At 41.3% G+C, this 25,821-nt stretch overlaps 1 protein-coding gene across 1 annotated transcript in view; it reads left to right on the top strand.

The window, feature by feature from the left end:
- The window catches only part of LOC128690675 (insulin-like peptide receptor), a 646,235-nt gene that overhangs the window by 167,653 nt on the left and 452,761 nt on the right, over nucleotides 1-25,821 (top strand). Inside the window, exon 3 of the mRNA XM_070088152.1 lies at nucleotides 20,582-20,682. Within this exon, the coding sequence (XP_069944253.1) occupies nucleotides 20,582-20,682 (101 nt within the window). The remainder of the gene's footprint in view (nucleotides 1-20,581; nucleotides 20,683-25,821) is intronic.

The following is a 25,821-nucleotide window of genomic DNA, read 5'->3' as shown; positions in this document are numbered from 1 at the left end:
GGCAAGGGTTACACCAATACATAAAGGTGGTGACCCTACAGATTCAAACAACTATAGGCCAATATCAAACTTACCATTGCTATCCAAAATCTTTGAGAAACTCGTGCACAGGAGACTGTATTCATTTATAACGTCACAAAACATACTCAAACCCTGCCGATTTGGATTCAGGAAAAATAAAAACACAAACGATGCAATCATAAAAATGCTAGATCTGCTTTACACAGCATTGGGAAATAAGGAATATCCACTAGGAATTTTTATTGACCTAAGAAAAGCTTTTGACACAGTAGACCACGGCATCCTACTCCACAAACTTGACCATTATGGTATAAGAGGCCATGCGCTTGCATATTTCAAATCTTACCTTACTAATAGGTATCAGTATGTCACCATTAAAGACACAGCATCAACAGCACAGCCACTTGATACTGGAGTTCCGCAGGGAAGTGTCCTTGGTCCCCTGCTCTTCCTCATAACTTCAATGATATTCCAAAAGTATCTCAACACCTGAACCCCATTCTCTTTGCTGATGACACGACTTATGTCATCTCCCACCCTAATCTTGCCACCCTCAACACCATTGTTAATGAGGAGCTGATCAAAATATCGACTTGGATGACAGCCAATAAACTTACGCTTAACACTGACAAAACCTACAACATTATGTTTGGTAGCAGAGCAGGAGATGCGCAAATTAACATTAAGATCTACAACACTCTAATTGCCAGGCATAATGAGGGCAAATTCCTAGGCCTATATCTTGACAACAACCTGAACTTCAGCACCCATATCCAACACATAACCAAAAAAGTATCCAAAACGGTTGGGATCCTCTCCAAGATACGATACTACGTGCCGCAAACTGCCCTTCTCACACTATACCATTCACTTATTTATCCATACCTCACCTATGCTATCTGTGCTTGGGGTTCAACTGCAGCAACACACCTAAAGCCAATAATAACCCAACAAAAAGCCGCAGTAAGAATAATCACTAAATCCCATCCCTGGCAACCCCCCCCCCCCACTCTTCATAGATCTAAACTTACTCCCTGTTCAGTACATCCACACTTACTACTGTGCAATCTATATCTACAGGACCTTAAATTCCAATATTAACCTTGACCTAAAATGCTTTCTTAATAGTTGTGACAGAACCCACAGGCATAACAGCAGACACAAACCTCTCTATGACATTCCCCATGTCCGACTAAACCTTTACAAAAATTCAATGTATGTCAAAGGCCCTAAAATCTGGAACACCTTACCTGAAAATTCTAAAACTGCAGACACATTCATCACCTTCAAAACTACCATTAGAAAACATCTTATCTCCCTGATACACCCCGTCAACTAATTACACGAATACCACCTGGTGGTTAACACTTACACTCACTCACCCATTTGACCATAAACAGAAATATCAATCTCAGTCTCAAAATAATGAATCTTAACTATTCATAAGTTGGCCTGTGATACTCCAATACTGATACTATGTATAGTGCCAAAACAAAAGCATTCACATTGCTAAACTCACAAACTAGTATTTAGTCACTTAGCCATAATACCAACTTACCTCATAATTTTGTAATATTTTAAACTTAAGATTTAATTTAAGTCTGCCCGAAATGCCTAGCCATGCTAGGTGCTCTAGTGGTACACTCTGTAATCATTATTTTACTACATGTAAACCACACAATAACCAAATTCTGTAAACTCAGCATTGTAATCCTTATAGAGAATAAACTTTGAATTTGAATTTGAATTTGAATATCGACTATGACTGCCTTCTCTCCACGATCCTGGACCACTCCCGCTCCCATCATCCCTCCCCTACCACTACCAACACCTCCCCTACCACTACCAACACCTCCCCTACCACTACCAACACCTCCCCTACCCTTGAATCCCACCTACCCATCATCCCCAGTGACTTCAGTGCTGTCAAATGTACCAATCTCTCTTCCCATCTCCCCTACCTTCTTACCCCAATCTCCCCGTCAGCATCCCTCCCGTACCCCCACCTTCAACACCTCACCTACCTGCTCATTATCATCACTACCTTCTTACCACACAAAGAAGACCCGGCCAGGACCCGTCCTGACAAGACTCCCTGTACTCATCTTATGAGATCGAACATTCATCCTAAGGTTTATACATCCGCTGGTTTTAGTGATATAAACCTGACTATCCCGGGATTCTTGTTGTTCCTATGTTACTGGATTAACTTAATTTACTTTTCTATATGAGTATTAAAGTATTATTTATTTACCCCATATCCCTATCCCGCTGAAGGAATTATTGTATCGAGAAGTGAGGCTTGAACATTTCCAGTCGCATCGTGTTGTCTGCACACTTTTAGCAACACAGACACTAAATGAATGATGGTGAATATATTTCATTTTTGGGGGGTCACTGTGGGAGACACAGCCGGTATATTAAAATTATAAATATTTAGGAAAATTTTACAACGGCTAATTGAAACCTAAACAAAACTTATTAGTCGGTAGTGTATATGCTGAGATCAGAGAATTTATATAATACGATTATAGAGTAATATTCAGCAACGTTGTTGACGAGACCTGGAAACCTCACAGCATTAAATTGATAAATCCGACATCAAATTGTCAATTAGTTTATGGTAGTAATACCACATAAATAATTTTTTTTTCGCGCGTGTGTGTACTCACCTATTTGTGATTGCAGGGCCTGAGATATAGCTCCTGGCCCTGCCTCTTCACTGATCGCTGCTAGGTCCTCTCTCTCCCTGAGTTTTATCATACCTCGTCTTAAAGCTATGTATTGTTCCTGCCTCCACTACATCACTTTCGAGACTATTCCACTTTCTGACAACTCTGTGACTGATGAAATACTTTCTAACATCTCTTTGACTCATCTGAGTCTTCAACTTCCAAGTGTGACCCCTTGTTTCTGCGTCCCCTTTCTGGACCATCCTGTCTCTGTCCACCTTTTCAATTTCTTGCAGTATTTTGCATGTCGTAATCATGTCTCCCCTAACCCTCCTGTCGTCCAATGTCGTCAGGCCGATTTCCCTTAACCTTTCTTCGTAGGACATTCCCCTTAGCTCTGGAACTAACCTTGTTGCAAACCTTTGCACTTTCTCTAATTTCTTGACGTGCTTGACCAGGTGAGGGTTCCAAACTGGTGCTGCATACTACAATATGGGCCTGATGTACACGGTGTACAGTGTCTTGAACGATTCATTACTGAGGTATCAGAACGCTATTCTCAGGTTTGCCAGACGCCAGTATGCTGCGGCAGTTATCTGGTTGATGTGCGCCTCGGGAGGTATGCTCGGTACTATGCTCACCCAAGATCTTTTACCATGAGCTAGGTTTGCAGTCTTTGGCCACCTAGACTATACTCTGTCTGCGGTCTTCTTTGCCCTTCCCCGATCTTCATGACTTTGTATTTTCTCCTCGCTGCAACATTCATCACCCATGCTTCACACCCATATAAGAGCGTTGGTAAAACTATACTCTCATACATTCCCCTCTTTGCCTCTAAGGACAAAGTTCTTTGTCTCCACAGAATCCTAAGTGCACCACTCACTCTTTTTCCCTCATCAATTCTATGATTCACCTCATCTTTCATAGACCCATCCGCTGACACGTCCACTCCCAAATATCTGAATACGTTCACCTCCTCCATACTCTCTTCCTCCAATCTGATATTCAATCTTTCATCACCTAATCTTTTTGTTATCCTCATAACCTTACTCTTTCCTGTATTCACCTTTAATTTTCTTCTTTTGCACACCCTACCAAATTCATCCACCAATCTCTGCAGCTTCTCTTCAGAATCTCCCAAAAGCACAGTGTCATCAGCAAAGAGCAACTGTGACAACTCCCACTTTGTGTGTGATTCTTTATCTTTTAACTCCACGCCTCTTGCTAAGACCCTCGCATTTACTTCTCTTACAACCCCATCTATAAATATATTAAACAACCACGGTGACATCACACATCCTTGTCTAAGGCCTACTTTTACTGGGAAAAAATTTCCCTCTTTCCTACATACTCTAACTTGAGCCTCACTATCCTCGTAAAAACTCTTCACTGCTTTCAGTAACCTACCTCCTACACCATACACTTGCAACATCTGCCACATTGCCCCCCTATCCACCCTGTCATACGCCTTTTCCAAATCCATAAATGCCACAAAGACCTCTTTAGCCTTATCTAAATACTGTTCACTTATATGTTTCACTGTAAACACCTGGTCCACACACCCCCTACCTTTCCTAAAGCCTCCTTGTTCATCTGCTATCCTATTCTCCGTCTTACTCTTAATTCTTTCAATTATAACTCTACCATACACTTTACCAGGTACACTCAACAGACTTATCCCCCTATAATTTTTGCACTCTCTTTTATCCCCTTTGCCTTTATACAAAGGAACTATGCATGCTCTCTGCCAATCACTAGGTACCTTACCCTCTTCCATACATTTATTAAATAATTGCACCAACCACTCCAAAACTATATCCCCACCTGCTTTTAACATTTCTATCTTTATCCCATCAATCCCGGCTGCCTTACCCCCTTTCATTTTACCTACTGCCTCACGAACTTCCCCCACACTCACAACTGGCTCTTCCTCACTCCTACAAGATGTTATTCCTCCTTGCCCTATACACGAAATCACAGCTTCCCTATCTTCATCAACATTTAACAATTCCTCAAAATATTCCCTCCATCTTCCCAATACCTCTAACTCTCCATTTAATAACTCTCCTCTCCTATTTTTAACTGACAAATCCATTTGTTCTCTAGGCTTTCTTAACTTGTTAATCTCACTCCAAAACTTTTTCTTATTTTCAACAAAATTTGTTGATAACATCTCACCCACTCTCTCATTTGCTCTCTTTTTACATTGCTTCACCACTCTCTTAACCTCTCTCTTTTTCTCCATATACTCTTCCCTCCTTGCATCACTTCTACTTTGTAAAAACTTCTCATATGCTAACTTTTTCTCCCTTACTACTCTCTTTACATCATCATTCCACCAATCGCTCCTCTTCCCTCCTGCACCCACTTTCCTGTAACCACAAACTTCTGCTGAACACTCTAACACTACATTTTTAAACCTACCCCATACCTCTTCGACCCCATTGCCTATGCTCTCATTAGCCCATCTATCCTCCAATAGCTGTTTATATCTTACCCTAACTGCCTCCTCTTTTAGTTTATAAACCTTCACCTCTCTCTTCCCTGATGCTTCTATTCTCCTTGTATCCCATCTACCTTTTACTCTCAGTGTAGCTACAACTAGAAAGTGATCTGATATATCTGTGGCCCCTCTATAAACATGTACATCCTGAAGTCTACTCAACAGTCTTTTATCTACCAATACATAATCCAACAAACTACTGTCATTTCGCCCTACATCATATCGTGTATACTTATTTATCCTCTTTTTCTTAAAATATGTATTACCTATAACTAAACCCCTTTCTATACAAAGTTCAATCAAAGGGCTCCCATTATCATTTACACCTGGCACCCCAAACTTACCTACCACACCCTCTCTAAAAGTTTCTCCTACTTTAGCATTCAGGTCCCCTACCACAATTACTCTCTCACTTGGTTCAAAGGCTCCTATACATTCACTTAACATCTCCCAAAATCTCTCTCTCTCCTCTGCATTCCTCTCTTCTCCAGGTGCATACACGCTTATTATGACCCACTTCTCGCATCCAATCTTTACTTTAATCCACATAATTCTTGAATTTACACATTCATATTCTCATTTCTCCTTCCATAACTGATCATTTAACATTACTGCTACCCCTTCCTTTGCTCTAACTCTCTCAGATACTCCAGATTTAATCCCATTTATTTCCCCCCACTGAAACTCTCCTACCCCCTTCAGCTTTGTTTCGCTTAGAGCCAGGACATCCAACTTCTTTTCATTCATAACATCAGCAATCATCTGTTTCTTGTCATCCGCACTACATCCACGCACATTTAAGCATCCCAGTTTTATAAAGTTTTTCTTCTTCTCTTTTTTAGTAAATGTATACAGGAGAAGGGGTTACTAGCCCATTGCTCCCGGCATTTTAGTCGCCTCATACGACACGCATGGCTTACGGAGGAAAGATTCTTTTCCACTTCCCCATGGACAATAGAAGAAATAAAACAGAACAAGAGCTATTTAGAAAAAGGAGAAAAACCTAGATGTATGTATATATATATATATGCATGTGCGTGTCTGTGAAGTGTGACCAAAGTGTAAGTAGGAGTAGCAAGATATCCCTGTTATCTAGCGTGTTTATGAGACAGAAAAAGAAACCAGCAATCCTACCATCATGCAAAACAGTTACAGGTTTTTGTTTCACAGTCATCTGGCAGGACGGTAGTACTTCCCTGGGTGGTTGCTGTCTACCAACGGCGGGGTTAAATTTAAGAAGCCAGTTGCTGGATCAGGCTTGTAGCCTGTCCAGGTCTCTGTAGTCCTGCCTGATCTTCATCCAATTTAATTCTCATTAACTTCACATCATCTACAAACAGAGACACTTCTAAGTGTATCAGTTCCGTCATGTCATTCACATATACCAAAAACAGCACAGGTCCTAGGACTGACCCCTGTGGGACCCCGCTCGTCGCAGGAGCCCACTCTGACACCTCGTCACGTACCATGACTCATTGTTGCCTCCTTGTCAGGTATTCTCTGATCCATTGCAGTGACTTTCCTGTTATACGTTCCTGATCCTCCAGCTTTTTTTGTGTGTGTGTATGTGTGTGTGTGTGTGTGTGTGTGTGTGTGTAATCATTTGACCTTGGCCTGTTTTGTGTATGTGTGTGTGCGTATGTTTAGGTATGTGTATATGCGTGGGTATGTATGTGCGTATACGGGTATATATGTGTGTAGTTGTATATGTATTGGGTTGTGTGTATGTTCGTATGTACAGACTCTCCATGTTCACACAGTCAGTTCCTCTCATTCTGTACTTCGTAATCATGTCGCCTTTGGTTCTTTTGTCCTCTAGTTTCGTCAAGTTTAGCTCATCTAGCCTCTCATTGGTCATCCACCTTGGCTCTAGAAATAGTTTTGTTGCAAACCTTTGCAGTTTTTCACAGTTTCTTTACCTGCTATACAGGCGCCGTATACTCTAAGATAGGTCGAACTTATGCTTTGTATAAGGTTGTGAAATCCTCTTTGTATACATTCCTGAGAACTGACCTTAAATTTGCAGTCTCACGTTTGCTGCAACAGTTATTCCATTGATACCTCTAAGGTAAAATGGTCGGAACAATACTTACCCCGAGGCCCTTCTCATTCAGGGACGTATGCGCCTTTGTACCCCGAGACAGTACACTGTTTTCAGAATTTTGCCTTGGAGGGATTTAAATTCCAACAGCCACTAGTTAGACCAATAATACATGGCCAGATCCATTTGCAGTCGTACCTTCTGTATGGTTGTATGTGTTCTTATTAGCTTCACATCATCTGTAATCAGGAACACTTTCTGACTCAGTTATCTCTGTTATGTCCTTTCCATACACTTGAAAGAGCATTGGAACAATTAATGACCCTTGTGGAACCCCACTTGTGACACTTGCCCATTCCGATACCTCCTCTTTAAGCTGCCGATACTTATTCGAGGACAGTGTGTGTTGCACAAGTAGTGTATACCTTGATCAACAGGGCACAAGTTCGAGTCCTGTTCTGGTCAGTGATTATGTTTGTAAATAATTTCTCTCAATCGCAAATTGTTGAACAATATCAAAATCTTTCATGGAGGATTGCAGGCACCAGGATGAGATGAAGTAATTTGAACACAACCTGGAGCTCTGGGACAAGGTAAACTACACTAAGTGTCTGTAAGGCACTGTCTCAGTGCTAGAGGAATGACGTCAGCAGATGTAGGAGTGAGGACCTGATTAGCAGGTATAGGTCAGTGATAGACATAATTAGAAAGAAGAGAGATAACCCTGTAATATGTGGCATTTTGCAAAGGAGATGAATTTGGCTGGACAAACACTATAAGGACATTGCAGTACCATTCATAGACAACTGGGACCTCTTCTATGGCAGAAATGACATGCATGCCGGGGATGGGGCTCACTTATCTAGGTCTGGTGTGGGGGCACTGGCCAATGCAGTTGAGGGAGCTGTTAGGGCTTAAAACTAGAAATAGTTAGCAGCATGGGTTTTTGTGGGAAAGCAAAGAACTATGATACAATAGAAATGGGCAAGATGAATTCTCAAGAAAAAAAACTATAGGCAGAAAGAGGCAGAATTATTTGTGAATTTTGGAAAGCCAGTGGCACTAGGTGATAAAAACAGTAATAGAGATAGTGGAAGAGCAGCAATGAGCATGGTAAGAAAAGAGAAGAGGTTTCTAGACATATATTACACAAATAGTCGTAGTGCTAGAAACAAGACGAACTAGTTGAGATTAGTTGTAAGTGAGGGTAAAATTGACGTATTTGTCATAACTGAATGTGGTTTGATATGAATAATCAGGACATGCCTGCTGAATGTTATATTTAGGATTTCAAGTTATTTTATATTCATAGAAGAAACAGAGAGGGGGTCGGGTGGCGATATATATCAGGGAACACCTAAATTACTGCATAAATGTGCGTATTAAAACTGAAGGAACACACACAGAGTTTGTTTGGGAAGAATTTTTGGAAGAGCATAAAAAATAATTTTAGGCGTGATTTACCGTCCCCTAAACTTTGATAGGGACCAAGGTAGACTACTTAGGGAGGAGAATGTTAAGGTCACAGGACAAGATAACGTAATAATTCTAGGAGCCAAATAGAGTGGAATTCATTGACTGGGAATCTTGAGTCAAACAACTTTTTGGAGGTAGGTCAAGATTTTTTTTTTTTTGGCAGCAGCAGCAACAGTTTGTGACAGAACCAACGAAGGTAAATAAACGGCTTAATTTGGTTCAGGTTAACAAGGATACCCTTATTAATAACCTGGAGTTTACAGAGGAACTTGGCACAAGCTACCATGAATCAATTACCTTCAGTATCGATTAGAAGTATGATAGTAGGGATAATTCAGTGGCAGTTCCAGATTTTCGCGTAGCAGATTACACCCATCACCTGTCGACTGGTGGTATCGAAGAGAACTATAAATGTGACATCTTTTTAAACACTAATACACGCTGCCTAAAGAACATTTATTCCGTTTAGAGAATTGAGATCGAATAGAAATGATCCGAAATGGATGAAAAAATAGGCTTAAACATCTTTTAGGGCAGAAGGAATTTGCAGACGTATCAGAAGAGGTGACGCCATCTCGTGGATCAGTATGAATGGATTAACAAGGAACTTTAAAAGGGATAAGAAACGCTAAATAGGATTGTGAAATAAAGGTTGTTAAATATCAGATTGGAAGTAGGGAATATTATTTTTTATTTTTATTAACATATCGGCTGTTTCCCACCAAGGCAAGGTGACCCAAAAATAGAAGAAACAATTTCGTCAACATTCACTCCATCACTGTTTTGTGTGCATATGGGTGTTGATATGTTGCAGTTAAAAACTGCAACATATCAACACCCCTACCTCAGAGGGCAGGCACTGTATTTCCCACCTACAGTACTCAAGTCCGACTAACCGGTTACCCTGAATCCCTTCATAAATTTTACTTTGCTCACACTCCAACAGCACGTCAAGTCATGAAAACCATTTTTCTCCACTCGTTCCTATTCAAGTCCCTTGCACACAAAATCTCTTATACCATCTCCCTTCACCCTTTCCTAGGCTGACCCCCTACCCGGTCTTTCTTCCACTACAGATTTATATGTCCTGCAAGTCATTATATTTTGTTCCATCCTCTCTAAATGTCCAAACCACCTCAACTCTTGCTCTGTCCTCTGATAATACTTTTAGAAACCCTGCACCTCCTCCTAATGTCCAAACCATGGATTCTCTGCATTATACTCACATTGCACATTGCTCTTAGACACATTTCCACTGCCTCCAGCCTCCTTATTGCAACATTCACCACCCATGCTTCTCACCCATATAAGAGCATTGGTGCCACTATACTCTCATACATTTCCCTCTTTGCTTCCATGGATAACGTTCTTTGTCTCCACAGACTCCTCAGTGCACCTCACCTTTTTACCCTCACTAATTCTATGATGTACCTCGCCTTTCATAGACCCATCTGCTATCAAGTCTACTCCCAAATATCTGAATACATTAATTTCCTCCATTCTCCCTCCCTTCAGTCAGATATCCAATCTTTCATTTTCTTATCTTTTTGTTAAGCTCATCATCTTGCTCTTTTCTATGTTCACTATTAATTTCCTTCATTTACATACTCTTCCAAATTCATCCACTAACCTCTGCAACTTTTCTTCAGAATCTTCCAAAAGTACAGTGTCATCAGCAAAAAACAAATGTGACAACTCGCACTTTGTGTTAGATTCTTTATCTCTTAACCTCACCACGGTGACATCACACATCCTGTCTAAGGTCTACGTTTACCGGGAAATAATCTCCCTCTCTCCTATATACTCTAATCTGCGCCTCTCCATCCTCGTAAAAACTCTTGGCTGTTTTCAGTAACGTACCATCTATTCCATACATTAGCAACAACTGCCACATTGCTTCTCTATCCACCCTAAAATATGCTCTTTCCAAATCCATAAAAGCAACGAAACCCTCTTTACCCTTATCTAAATACTGTTCACCCATATGCTTCACTGTAAATACTTGGTCTACACAATCCTTAGCCTTTCTAAAGCCTCCCTGTTCATCTGCAATCCTGCTCTCTTTTCTCTTAATTCTTTCAATAATATGCTTTACCAGGTATACTCAAGAGGCTTATTTCCCTATATTTTTTACACTTTGTTTTGTCCCATTTGTCTTTAAATGAAGGAACTATGCATGCTTTCTGCCAGTCACCTCTTCTAATCAAAATTAAATTAAAGCACAAACTATTCCAAGAGTATATCCCCAATTGCTTTCAACATTTCTGCTTTCATCCAATCAATCCCAGCTGCTCTAGCCCCTTTCACTCTGCCCACTGTTTCAAGCACCTCTCCCACACCCATAACCGGCTATTCCTCACTCCTACAACATGTTATACCTCCATGCCCAATGCACAAAAATCAAAGCTTCCCTATCTTCATTAATGTTTAACAGTTCCTCAATATATTCCATCCATCTTCCCATTATAAATCTCCATCTAATAATTCTCTCCTATTTTTAACTGTCAAATCTATTTGTTCCGCAAGCATTCTTAACTTGTTAATCTCAAAACTTTTTCTTATTCTCAGCAGAATTTGTTGATAACATCTCACTCTCTCTCTCTCTCTCTCTCTCTCTCTCTCTCTCTCTCTCTCTCTCTCTCTCTCTCTCTCTCTCTCTCTCTCTCTCTCTCCCTTTTACATTCCTTCACCAGTCTCTTAATCTCTTTTTCCCTCTTCATATATTCCTACCTCCCTGCATCACTTCTATTTTGCAAAAACCTCTCATATGCTATCTTTTTTTCTCTTTCTGTTGTCTTTATCTCATCATTTCATCAGTCGCTCTTCTTCCCTCTCGCATCCACTTCCTGGAGGAAGTAAATATGTTTAGATATTTAAGAGTGGACTTACCAGTGGACGGGTCTATTAAAGATGAAATGAACAATAGAAATGACAAAAGGAGAAATGAACGTAACTTTTGAGACTAAGAATCTCATTCATTTAGGAACGAGAAGGAAATATACTACAGTAGAATAGAAGCAATATTGTTATATTAATGTGAAGTATTGGTTTTAAAAATTGCAGCGAGGTGGCTGGAGGCAGCAGAGATGTTATGTGAGCATTGATAAAAGAATTTGTTGTTGGTCGATGAGGTATGTGGTATACCAGTCGTATTATTGAAAAAGCAGAGGAATCTTTGTTTTGTGGTTTCAACGTATAGAGAGGATTACACAAATTAGGATGATTAGGAGGGCATATAAATCTGGGGAAAATGGCAGGAGGGGTAGGGGGTAGTTCCAGGTTTGAGGAGTAAAGGAGGTATTTAATGTTATTGGCCTGGACATCAGACTTGTGTGAGCGTGTTAGGTGGGAGTGGTAGCAATTGAGGAGATTCAGGAGAGACTGGTTAGCTAGTCTTGAGTACTGGTTGTATAGAGTACAGTCTATCTGGACACTGACGGAGGGGCGAGGATGTTGTAGATCGGAAAGCTATCTGAGCTTTGGCGCCGACACACTTCTGGCTACGCAGTGATGATTGAATTATTATTATTATTATTATTATTATTATTATTATTATTATTATTATTATTATTATTATTATTATTATTATAAAAGAAGCACTAAACCTACAAGGGTCATACAGTGCAGCAGGGCAGGGAAGGGTGCAGGGGTATTGTGTAGCAAGAGAGAGGGAGGATTATTTGGTCATAGAGTGCAGCAGGGCAGTGGATAGTGCAGGGGTAGAGGGTAGCTAGATATTGAGGTAGAAAAGGTTGTGAGGAGTACTAGAGGCATCATCATCAAAGTTTGTGCAGTAAATCAGTTGCTGTCAAAAAGTCAACAAGAGAGTCTGTGTTAAAGGAGGATCCATCAGCAAGGAGGGAGGGTAAAGTAAGAACAGTAGAGCGGTGATGACATCGGAGGTAAATTCTGTGTGCTCGTTGATAGAGCGGGCAGTCCAACAGAATATGACTAACAGAAACTGGAACCTGACAATTCTCACAGAGTGGAACAGGGCATTTCTCCATGAGATACCCATGAGCAAGCCGAGTGTGAGCGTGCCCGATGCGAAGACTGGAGAGAGTCGTCTCCCAACCTCTACGATGATGACAAGAAGACAGCCAGAAACTTTTACTTGATTATGTAGCAGATCAGACCAACGTTGTTGCCATCGGGAGAGAAGGTGGGTAGCAATTACAGCAAAATAGTCTGTGAATGGAACATCTCCATATGAAACTGGAAGGTCATGTACTACTTACTGACCGTGCAGCAGCATCTGCCTATTCATTGCCAGGGGATGACATGAATCAAGTTTTCGTATAGTCTGTAAAGCACTAAGGGAGTCTGAAATTACCACAAATGATTCCACAAGCATAAATGCAATACGGATAAGTGATACGAGGCGTGTATACAATTCAGCTGTAAAAATGCTAGCCGGGGATAATAAATGCCCTCGTACGACACTGTCCAGAAATACTGCTGCAAATCAGGTGCCATCAGAAGACTTAGAACCATCGGTGTACACTGCGAGGGCATGAGAATGAGACTGGAAATGAATAAGAAAAAGAGAGCAAAAAACAACCATAGGTATATGGGCTTCTGTGCATGGCAGTGGGGAAAAACAGACACGAACCGTCAGAACTTCTCAAGGAGGAAGGGAAAATTTAGATGCTACATTAACATAGAAAGGTGGCAACTGAAGAGAAGACAAGAGCGAATGCAGGCGAAGAGAAAAGGGACGGCGTAAATAGGAGTGGCGGACAAATAAGGAACTTCCACTAACATCTGTTACCATCCTATACATGGAAAGATTGCGGAGATCAGGAGAGCGAACATAATAGCTGAGGCAATGAGCATCACGGCGATCGGTCAAGGATGGAATATTCGCCTCTGTATACAGGCTCTCAACAGATGAAGAGCGAAAAGCACCGAGGCACAAACGTAATATCTGGTGATGGATGGGATCAAGGCTAGAAATAGTTGCAGGAGAGGCTGTTGAATATATCTGCTCCCCATAATTTAATTTTGATAAAATTAGGGCAGAATGCTGTCGAAGGAGAGTTCTACGATCAGCCCCTAATGAAAAATGAGCGAGGGTTTTGAGGAGGTTCGGCCAGCTATGACAAGTTGCCTTCCGAGAGGTGATGTGATGTTTCCAGGATAACCATTGGTCACACAGAAGACTAAGAAACCTGACCGTATCACGTTCTGGGATACGTGAGCCACATAGGTGCAATGGATGATCAGAGACGACAGAACGTCTAGTGAAAGAAATTTGATGTTTTAGTACTAGAAAATTAAAACCCATGAGCAGTGGCCAAACTGGAATCACAGTTGACTGCATGCTGGAGAGAAACTGCAATGAGGTGACAATCAGTGCCTGCACAAGCTATAGCAAAGTCATCAACATAGAGTGATGACCAAATATTAGATGGAAGAACAGATGCCAGATCATTTATAGCAAGGAGAAAAAGTGTGGTGGTCAGGACACATCTCTGGGAGACACCTTCAGCTTGGACAAAGTCCGGTAAAAGCATATTATTAATCTGAACGCGGAAATGTCTCTCGGATAAGAAGTTCTTAAGGAAAAATGGTAGATTGCCCCGGAGGTCTAAGGAGTGAGCTTGGGTCAAGATGTTATATCTCCAAGTTGTATCATAGGCCTTCTCAAGATTAAAAAAGATGGTTACTGGCAAAGGTATTACGTACATATGTATCAAAACAGGGTAAGGGGTCAATGATAGAACGGCTCTTACGAAAGTCAGCTTGCCTAGTGGAGAGACTATTGTGTGTCTCTAAATACCACACAGAATGTCTATTTATCAGACGCTCCAACACCTTGCAAACCACACTGGTAAAAGCAATGGGACGATAATGGTTTGCAAAAAGGTAGTACAATGGCAGATTTCTACAGCTGGGGCACAACTCTTCGTGATTAAATAAGATTAAAGAGACGTAAGAGGACCGCAAGGGCTGATGAATGTCAATTCTGGAGCATACGTATAACAGATATGAAAGCCGTCCGGCCCAGCTGCCGATGATCGGCAAACGGAGAGTGTTGATTCTAATTCTAAAAGCGAAAAAGGCCAATTGTAAGTCCCTTCTCTGCTAAAAGAAAAGTCTAAGGGCTCAGACTCTCTGGTAGCTTTGGAGGAAAGAAAGGAGGGGTAGAGATGGAGCCCCTGGGATACACGGACAAGATGATGACCAAGTTCGGTGGCAACGTCGAGGGGGTTAGCTACAGTGACATTGCCACTCAGTTTTCGTACTTTTTTCCAGACTGCACTCATAGAGAAAGCCGAACTGACGGTAGAGACATAATCCCACCAAAAAGTGCGTGCGTATAGCTTCACGGATGACATGGCGGACAGCTGCTCTCGTCTCCTTGAAATCAAGGAGGCGATCTGTGGTCCTATTGTACTGATATCTGCCCCATGCAGTGCGTTTCAAATGTACTGCACGAGCACAGGCAGGAGACCACCAAGGTACACACCTCTGAGAATCCCTGCCCAAGGTTTGGTGTATGGAATGTGAAGCTGTGGATAAAACTGTGGTTGAGAATACTTGTAACAGCTCATCAATGGAGGACGAAAAAGGATCCATACTAAAAGCAGTTTGACGCGAGTAAAGGTCCCAATTCGCTCGGCCGAATTGCCAGCATGGTCTGTGAGGAGGTGATGAATATGAATGAGAAGTAAGGATGAGTGGAAAATGATCACTGTCATGCAAGTCTGGGAGGACAGACCAGATAAAGTCTAGTGCAGTTGAGAAAGGGCAAACCGAGAGATCGATGCAAGAGAGAGATTGAATGGGATGATCAAAATGGGTGGGAGTATTTAAAACATGGAGGGGAAGGGAAGTGAGAAAACCTTCTGCGTGAGTCACAGAGAGACCCCCCCTCAGAGGAAATGGTGGGCATTAAAATCTCCAAGCAACAGAAGTGGTAGCAGTAAGGAAGAAACCAGAAAGGCAAAATCTGGGATAGATAATGCCCGAGAAAGAGAGAAATACAAAGAACAGATTGTATACCGCTTATTCAAGTGGATGTGGGCTGCAGTGTAATGCAGTGCAAAGAGCTGATGGTATGGTATATCGGTGCATATAAGAGGCACACTTTCATTAAAAGTTCCATCAGGAAAAGGATCTGATGAATACAATAAAACACAGCTCGAGATGGAACAGATAACAGCGGAGCATAATTTGGGTTCTTGTAAACAAACACAAACAGGGGAAAACTGAGAGAGCAACACATGAAGCTCTCACCGGTTGTCTCTCAAGCCTCGGATATTCTACTGTAAATATTTATGGACTAAAAGGGTTAGAAAAGTCCACATGTGGAGGCAGCGGAAAACGAACGAGCAGTGAAGGGTTGAAACAGTGCAAAGAAAGGAGTTGTGCAGATGGAGAAGAGTGAAGAGGAGCGACAGGAAGTGGATCAGTGTCCATCAATGGTTTAGTCTCGGCAATGTAGTCAGAGATAGCTTCACTTGTTTCAGAGAACAAGGACGTTGTATATGGGATGATATTGGGGATAGGAGGAGGAGAGTGAGTAAAGATAGGGGCGATGACAGAATTTACCAATGTGGGGGGAAGGGGGATGAGAGGTTAGAGGTAGCTTGAGAAGAAGCTTGGGAAGGGACAGGAGAGGAAGGTACTGTGCGAGGGGGAGGATGGACGTCCACACTCACAACAGAACGAGTAAAAGGTAAAGATCAAGTGACTTGAAAGGAAAGAGATTAACCTTTAGGGGATCTGTTGGACTTGGAAGGAGTTGTGCGAGGTCTTGAAGACATAGAAGCTTGCGTGTGAGATGAAGACTGGAGAACAGTAGGAGGTGAAGAAGTAGGGACCACAGAGTCCAGGACTGCAAAGGAGTTAGATACAGAGGTGACTGTGGAAGGTGAGATTACAGGGGAGACTGTGGGAATTGGGACCCCAGAGGTTGTGGGTCTCTTAGTAACTCGAGAATAAGAAATACGGTAAAGTCTCCCCTGAAGTCGTAGATGAGGGACTGCCATTGCAAAAGTAAAGCCTTCTGTCTGGCAATGACAAGAATAAGGTGGATGACCTTCATGACAATCAAGGCAGGAGGGATGTAGGCAACAAGACATATTGGTATGGTCATCGGCACCACAGACTGGGCACTCAGATATGGACCTGAAATATTTTGCCAGATGGCCAAATCGCCGACAATTTCTACACCGTTGTGGTGTAGGGGGTTACCTGCCTGACTTGTAAACTGTGTCCCTCAATATAAATCTATGACAGAAGCTCGCGGCAGTCAAAAGTTAAGTGAGCTATATTTTACGGGAAGTGCCTCCGCCCGTGGGCAGGCAGTACATACGTGTCTTCTTTAAGGATCGGGAAGTCTTGGAGCTCAAGCTGTTCCAGAATGCCATCACCGCATGTATGGAAATTACATTGAAAAATGGTATGTCGTAGAATGACAGTACCACTGCAAGAATTAAAAGAGTAATGTTTTTCATTTGTCACAGGAATGGCATCTATGGTTGTAAGGAGAGAAAGATCGTGAGCTTGGCTAACATTCTGTACTGTGACGATGTGTGCCCCGCTCTTGAGAGCATGAAACGGAATATTACGACGAACATGGCGTAGGAGCGCCCTGCTGATACTATGATTAGAAAGATATTCTGAAGATGTCGGTTGTCGAGTGAGAAACTTGGTCCATTCTGTACTATACTATGTAGTATAGTCTTTTCTGAGGAGAATGAGAGTCAGTCGAAATAATGTCATCAGAAGAAGGTTGTGGTTGTTTAGATGTAGAACCAGAGGTGATCCATGTTGAGGCGGGCACATGATCTGAGAAGCCAGAAGCCGGAAGCATGTCAAAGACTTGCAGAGGTCAGAGGTGCCAAAGGAGTCAGACAGAGCCTCTGCATCTGGAGTGTGGGACAAAATGTCACCCCCAGAGGATACAGGGGCAGTAGAAAGGTCCGAAGAATGGCCTGGTAACAAGGCAGGGTCGTCAGAGGGTGCTGCAACTGGAAGGGGCCCAAGAGGAGTAGGTACATAGACTTGTGATTCCATGGTAAAGTTTCTCTTTTCTTTTTAAGAAAAAAAAAAAAGAAAAGAGCAAAGAAAAAAAGGAAAAAGAAAACAAGGGGTGAGAAAGTGTGGAGGGACCGCTACCAAGGGCAAAGGGCCACAAGTTTCCCCTTCTATGCCCAAGAGGACAACCTCAGTGCAGTGGGTAATGCAGATGCGGCATGGAACCTGTGTCATATCCTACCCTTCAACCCAGTAAACCAGCACTCCGGGATAGCAACTCACATCTGCCGAGCCACCTCAGTGGACAAAAGGGAGGGCGGTCAGAAACCCCCCACAAAGCATACCTCCATCGGTCACCACCTCATGGAATCCGATATGCAGCCTTCAGAGATACACCCGTCATCTGAAAGACACCCTAAGCCTTCCCTCCCCACACCCCCGTGGTAGACCGGAGAGGGATCGGGATCTCTAGATGATCCAGATTCCACAGCAAACTACACTACCACCAAGAACCTCAATGGAAAGAGATAGATCCCGGAACACCTTCTTAGGTCTAGGAACTACAGAGCCTGAGGGAACAACCTCAAAGGCAGAAACAGGAAAGGGAAAGTGGAGGGATGAAGAGAGGAGGGGAAAGGGGTGATGGGGAGGATGGGATAGGGAAGAGGGAATTGGCTATCGGTCTGACGAAGAAGACCTAAAAGTCTAATTCCTCAGACCGATAGCCTCTTCACCGCTCCAAGAAGAGGAGTGATTGAATGAATAACAATGACAGTGTTTCTGCTTTATCGGGTTTGTGTGTGTGTGTGTATGTGTGTGTTCGTGAGTACTCACCTAGTTGTGGTTGCGGGGGTCGAATCACAGTTCCTGGCTTTGGTGTGTGTGTGTGTGTGTGTGAACTCGAGTTTGTGTGTTTTTTTTTATATCTACCCGCTCATCTGTTATTCGTTTGCACAACTAGGCTAATTTATGACCATTTGTTGTTACCTATTTCTACACTCGGTGACCATTGCTCCAGTGTCAACATCAGGGGATATTTCTAATATCGTCTTCATTGACCCAGTGTCGGTATCTAGTGATGTTTCTAACAATGTCATCACTGTCTAGGTGTCAGTATTTGCTGGAGTTCCTAACACTGTCATCATTGGCCTGGTAGTTTCAGGTACTGAGATACACTCGTCTATCTCTTTCCCTGCGTTCTTTCCATTAGTTCCCTAAAGCATACATATATTTTGAATTGGAGTCTGAGATAATTATCCAATTATTCTACCTATGATAGTACGGATAATATCTTTACTATAGCCAAAATAACTACTAGTAATGTTGGAGCAGTATCTTGAGAACATAACGAAGACCAAACGAGAGCTATAGGAATATTCCTAACACCCTAATAATTTAATCCTTACCCTAACACTAAAAAATAAAATTTAATGAACCAAATCCTTCACAATGTCATTATTCCCATCATCATCGTGAGTTTCCTTAACTGAATCATCTTCCAGATTGTTTTTGTGATGCTGTTTAAATAACTGTCAGGTCTTATACCCTCACAAAATACAGAACACGGAAGTTGCATATTCACATGTTTAAGATAAGTGTTACTCTGCTGTAACTTCTGTGCGTTAATTTCAGGACCTCTGAGGGTGCAACGCAAACATCCCAGGGCACAGAAATTCCACATAGAATCTTGGCTACCTAGTTCTTCTCTCTCAAATTTATTGGATCTAGGACTGGGGATTCCTCATCCAGATTAGACCTATAAATGTATGGCTAATAATGAGCTTCATTGCATCTTCATTGTAAGCTCTTGCAGTGGGATGCAAAGGGCTAAGCTTTTCCAAAAGAAAATCACCTTCTCGTCCTACTCTAGAGAATCAAACTTTATAGTGGATGTGTGACATTATTTCAGGTTCATTTCTGACAGTAGGAAATTTCAGTGAATAATACTGATTTGTGAATAACATCTCACCTGTTTGCTTAGGTCTACTAGAAATCTGAAATTATTTCCTACTAAGACTTTGGGGTCTTAGTGTCACCAGTGCGACAGTAACAAGCCACCGTAACATGTAACATACCACAACTGTTGGGAAACAGTATGTCTGTTTAGCAAATGTGGCATCAACAGAAATTGCTGAACATTCACGGTTTATCGTAGTCAGTCTTCCTGTAGAGTAATGCACTAACAGGACGAGATAATCTGTCAGCAGTTATAACTGGTCATATAACATCCAAGAAGTACCAGTTATATCACTTGGTGTGGAATGATTACATATACCTTTAGTGCGGTCTTCTATGTCATGTCTTTGGATAAATTACCCACTGTGTATTTCAATATGTATAGATAGGTAGGTAAGGTTCGTCAGGAAACAGGACAAATGTTTCCTGACGCGGGTCTTAGTCAGATGATGACCCGCCTTTGGAGCTTTTGGTCATCTGACCGAGGCCTTCCGCTGGCTTACCGGTCCACCCCTTTAAAAATTATGGTCATTTATAACCATTTTTTTTTTTTTTTTTTTTATGTATGTATAGATGATCTTCCAGTAAGTACTAGATTGACAGAGTTATTTAACTGTAGTCAGAAGTTCACCACATACTCTGTTAATAATAGCTTGTTTATCGTGGCAGTTAGCACAACATTCATGGTAATATTTACTTCATGTCTTTGATTCACAGGTGATCGGTGACTCACTTGGCTGCCGTCTTCATGGTAACAGAATGTCACCTACAGGATTATTAATATTAACACCTAAAAGAATAAAATTCAACACAATTATACACTGCATTATTCCAGGTTCAACAACAACAAAAAATGGGCTTAATTGCCAGATCATAATAAATTTTTGCTAATACACAGTAATGACATGTTTTCCTTCTGTACAGTTTGCAGCAGTATGGACCTCAGGAATACCATTAGTGCCCTCAAAAAGCTGTGTCGCTGTCGCATTATCGACGGTCACCTTCACTTCGTTCTCCAGGAGCAGGTAATTCCCGTCAACCACTGGATCCTAGTGCTAGACTTTCTTTCCAATGATTAAACAAAGATGGACGGGATAAGTCAACCCCGGTCCTGGGATTAACAAGTCCGGCGATTTTCCGCTGACCTATGCAGCATCTAATAGGAATATTATTTATTATTATTTTAACAAACGAAACTAAACACTAAACCCACAAGGGTCATACAGTGCTGCAGGTTAAGATGTCGTAAAGATGAAATATGCTAAGATCAGAAACTAGAGAGGGTTAGGAGTATGCAAGACGTAGAGTCAGTAAAGTTAGTGGGGAATGCTAAAGGAAAAATATAATCAAAGTTTGTGTAGTAAGGCTGTCACTGGTAAAACGTCAAAAAGGGAGTTTGTGTCAAAGATGGGACTGTCGGTGAGGAGGGAAGATAAAGTAAATTCATTAGAGCAGTGATGACGTTGGAGGTAAATTCTGCGTGTCTGCTGGTAGACAAGACAGTATATTAGTAGACAGTGAAATGATAATGGAACTTGACAATACTCAGAGTGGTGTTGAACGCTTCTCCATGAGATACACATGAGTGAGATGTGTGTGTCCAATACCAAGACCAGAGTGTAGACTCCCAAGCATGACAGTGATAATAAGAAGACCAAAAACTCAAACAAGGTTTGACAGAATACAATTTATGTATCAATTACTGCAAAATAATCAGAGAATGGTATACCACTATGTGAAGTGTGGCCATGAGCAGCTGACCGCACAGGAGAGTCTGCTGGGTCGTTGCCCCAAACATTCATATGTACAGGGACTCAGCAGAGTACGATATATGTTTTTACCAGAAATACGGCGCAACCAAACTTGTATACGGAAAATGAGGGGATTAGGAGAATCAAATTTTTGGAAGGGATGTAAAGTACTAAAGGAATCTGAAAGTACTACGAATGGTGAGATAGGTCTGGATGCAATATGCATAACAACACTGATGCTCCTGTGGCTGTGTCATCTTTGCATGTTTTAACCTGTATGGTTTTGGAAGCAAGGAATGAAGTGCTGATGACACTCGTCTTCAGTGCTTGTGAGACTTTGATGGCTGTTACCCGTGAGTAAAACGAGGTATCTGTCAGTAACACAGTCCCTTTCAGGTGTAGTAGGAATTCTCTGTATTCAGAGCCCATACAATCTCAATTAGATATATTTCGGTCGCCTCGTGATCCGATAAAAGCATCTTCGTATTCCGTAACCCCCAGGAAACTGTGCTGGAGATTCGAATAGTGCAGAGTGCACCATAAGTTGCTAATCCTGTTAAATATTAGCGTTGAGGAATTGGAGGTAATCAGAAGAGAGATTTACACACCATCATATCAAAATCAATATTCAAATTTCTTCACTAAAAATGGTAAATTAGGACGAACTCGGTCCAAATCAAAGTCACACTTCTCTAAGAGACCAAAAAAAAAAAAAACTTCCTAAAATATGCAAGCGTATTAACTTGAAGTCTGTCAGAAGTTTCATTAACTAGTTATCAGCATGTTTATGACAGTTTATGACAGTTTATGACAGCTAGTTTATGACAGTCAAAAAAAATATCGCATGAAATGAAGTGTTTAAACTTTTGCAGTTTCTCACAGAAAAGCAAAATTTGATCAACCAAATCAATCCAAACTTTTCTCTAAGATTGACTAGCTTTTAAGAAAGTAGAAAGTAAGTTTTGTGTAGTGTTAGTATACATAGAATATTAAGTTGATTTAATCTACGATAATTAAATACAGTCATCACTGTGACTTAATTCTGATCAGAAGAGACATTCTCCAATTATTTCACAGAAGCCAATTTGATTTATAAAATTGGCAGATGTATCCTACACAGCCTAACATCAAGATATTGTTTCCTCTGAGGGAAACACATCAGAACTGAGAATTTAGAGCAGTAACTAGAGTAGCTAGTTGTCTAGTAATTGCTCAGAATCCAACAACATTTGCAACTATGCAGGCTAAACCTGTGAAATTTTCCATCAATTTGGTCAATAGGTTTTAGCGCCAGTGGAATGAGATGCATTAAAATTCGATCCATGCAAGTGGATGATAAATCCAATTCCCTGGATCAAGAGCCCCTCGCCAGCATCGAGGTGAAATAATGCAATAATATAACATAATACTATAACATTTCAAGTTTAAAGGTGACAAAATGACTTCTGTACACTATTAAATATGTCAAACTTTTTCTAAGTAGAATACAAAAGTTCTGAAATTTTGAAGTCAGTCATTGGAGCCTGTCTCTGCCTGTCACATGAAAACAAAATCTGAGAATGGTCTATGTAACAGTAGTGGAATTTAAGGCAGAGCAGCTCATGGCAGAGTGGCTAACTTTTACATTCCTCTATTTCCAGATCTAATGTATATATATATATATATATATATATATATATATATATATATATATATATATATATATATATATATATATATATATATATATATATATATTTTTTTATTATCACACCGGCCGATTCCCACCAAGGCAGGGTGGGCCGAAAAAGAAAAACTTTCACCATCATTCACTCCATCACGGTCTTGCCAGAAGGGTGCTTTACACTACAGTTTTTAAACTGCAACATTAACACCCCTCCTTCAGAGTGCAGGCACTGTACTTCCCATCTCCAGGACTCAAGTCCGGCCTGCCGGTTTCCCTGAATCCCTTCATAAATGTTACTTTGCTCACACTCCAACAGCACGTCAAGTATTAAAAACCATTTGTCTCCATTCACTCCTATCAAACACGCTCACGCATGCCTGCTGGAAGTCCAAGCCCCTCGCACACAAAACCTCCTTTACCCCCTCCCTCCAACCCTTCCTAGGCCGACCCCTACCCCGCCTTCCTTCCACTACAGACTGATACACTCTTGAAGTCATTCTGTTTCGCTCCATTCTCTCTACATGTCCGAACCACCTCAACAACCCTTCCTCAGCCCTCTGGACAACAGTTTTGGTAATCCCGCACCTCCTCCTAACTTCCAAACTACGAATTCTCTGCATTATATTCACACCACACATTGCCCTCAGACATGACATCTCCACTGCCTCCAGCCTTCTCCTCGCTGCAACATTCATCACCCACGCTTCACACCCATATAAGAGCGTTGGTAAAACTATACTCTCATACATTCCCCTCTTTGCCTCCAAGGACAAAGTTCTTTGTCTCCACAGACTCCTAAGTGCACCACTCACTCTTTTTCCCTCATCAATTCTATGATTCACCTCATCTTTCATAGACCCATCCGCTGACACGTCCACTCCCAAATATCTGAATACGTTCACCTCCTCCATACTCTCTCCCTCCAATCTGATATTCAATCTTTCATCACCTAATCTTTTTGTTATCCTCATAACCTTACTCTTTCCTGTATTCACCTTTAATTTTCTTCTTTTGCACACCCTACCAAATTCATCCACCAATCTCTGCAACTTCTCTTCAGAATCTCCCAAGAGCACAGTGTCATCAGCAAAGAGCAGCTGTGACAACTCCCACTTTGTGTGTGATTCTTTATCTTTTAACTCCACGCCTCTTGCCAAGACCCTCGCATTTACTTCTCTTACAACCCCATCTATAAATATATTAAACAACCACGGTGACATCACACATCCTTGTCTAAGGCCTACTTTTACTGGGAAAAAATTTCCCTCTTTCCTACATACTCTAACTTGAGCCTCACTATCCTTGTAAAAACTCTTCACTGCTTTCAGTAACCTACTTCCTACACTATACACCTGCAACATCTGCCACATTGCCCCCCTATCCACCCTGTCATACGCCTTTTCCAAATCCATAAATGCCACAAAGACCTCTTTAGCCTTATCTAAATACTGTTCACTTATATGTTTCACTGTAAACACCTGGTCCACACACCCCCTACCTTTCCTAAAGCCTCCTTGTTCATCTGCTATCCTATTCTCCGTCTTACTCTTAATTCTTTCAATTATAACTCTACCATACACTTTACCAGGTACACTCAACAAACTTATCCCCCTATAATTTTTGCACTCTCTTTTATCCCCTTTGCCTTTATACAAAGGAACTATGCATGCTCTCTGCCAATCCTTTAGAACTGCTACAAACTTTGATATATTTCCAAATGTTTGTGTTATTTTGAGAATATTATTGACCATTTCAGTTTCAGTCGCATCAGCAGAAAAATCTTTTACCAAGCTAAAATATATCAAAAACTTGACTTAGCAAGATAAGATGAGATTTCGTTCAGATTTTTAACCCTGGAGGGTTAGCCATCCAGTATAACCCAAGAAAGTCAGTGCGTCATCGAGGACTGTCTGTCTTATTTCCATTGTTGTCCTCAAACTTGTCCCCCAGGATGCCACCCACACCAGTCGACTATTCAATTCAGTTCAAAGTTTATTCTCTATAAGGATTACAATGCTGAGTTTACAGAATTTGGTTATTGTATTGTTTACATGTAGTATAATAATAATTACAGAGTGTACCACTAGAACACCTAGCATGGCTAGGCATTTCTGGCATACTTAGTTTAATTCTTAATTTTAAAATATTACAAATTATGAGGTAAGTTGGTATTATGGCTAAGTGACTAAATACTAGTTTGTGAGTTTAGCAATGTGAATGCTTTTGTTTTGGCACAGTACATAGTTTCAATATTGGAGTATCACAGGATTCTAATGGTAGTTTTGAAGATGATGAATGTGTCTGCAGTTCTAGAGTTCTCAGGTAGGGTGTTCCAGATTTTAGGGCCTTTGACATACATTGAATTTTTGTAAAGGTTTAGTCGGACACGGGGAATGTCGTAGAGATGTTTGTGTCTGGTGTTGTGCCTGTGGGATCTGTCACAACTATCAAGAAAGCGTTTTAGGTCAAGGTTGATATTGGAGTTTAAGGTCCTGTAGATGTAGATTGCACAGTAGTAAGTGTGGATGTACTGAACAGGGAGTAAGTTTAGGTCTATGAAGAGTAGGGGGGTGTGTTGCCAGGGATGGGATTTGGTGATTATTCTTACTGCAGCTTTTTGTTGGGTTATTATTGGCTTTAGGTGTGTTGCTGCAGTTGATCCTTAAGCACAAATAGCATAGGTGAGGTATGGAAATATAAACACAAACGCAGTATAATGTGATCCTTTATTGACAACGTTTCACCCA

The sequence above is a fragment of the Cherax quadricarinatus genome, chromosome 24 (assembly GCF_038502225.1).
Source record: "Cherax quadricarinatus isolate ZL_2023a chromosome 24, ASM3850222v1, whole genome shotgun sequence".
In the NCBI taxonomy this organism is placed as follows: Eukaryota; Metazoa; Arthropoda; class Malacostraca; order Decapoda; family Parastacidae; genus Cherax; species Cherax quadricarinatus.
This window is presented reverse-complemented; position numbering and strand designations above follow the sequence as displayed.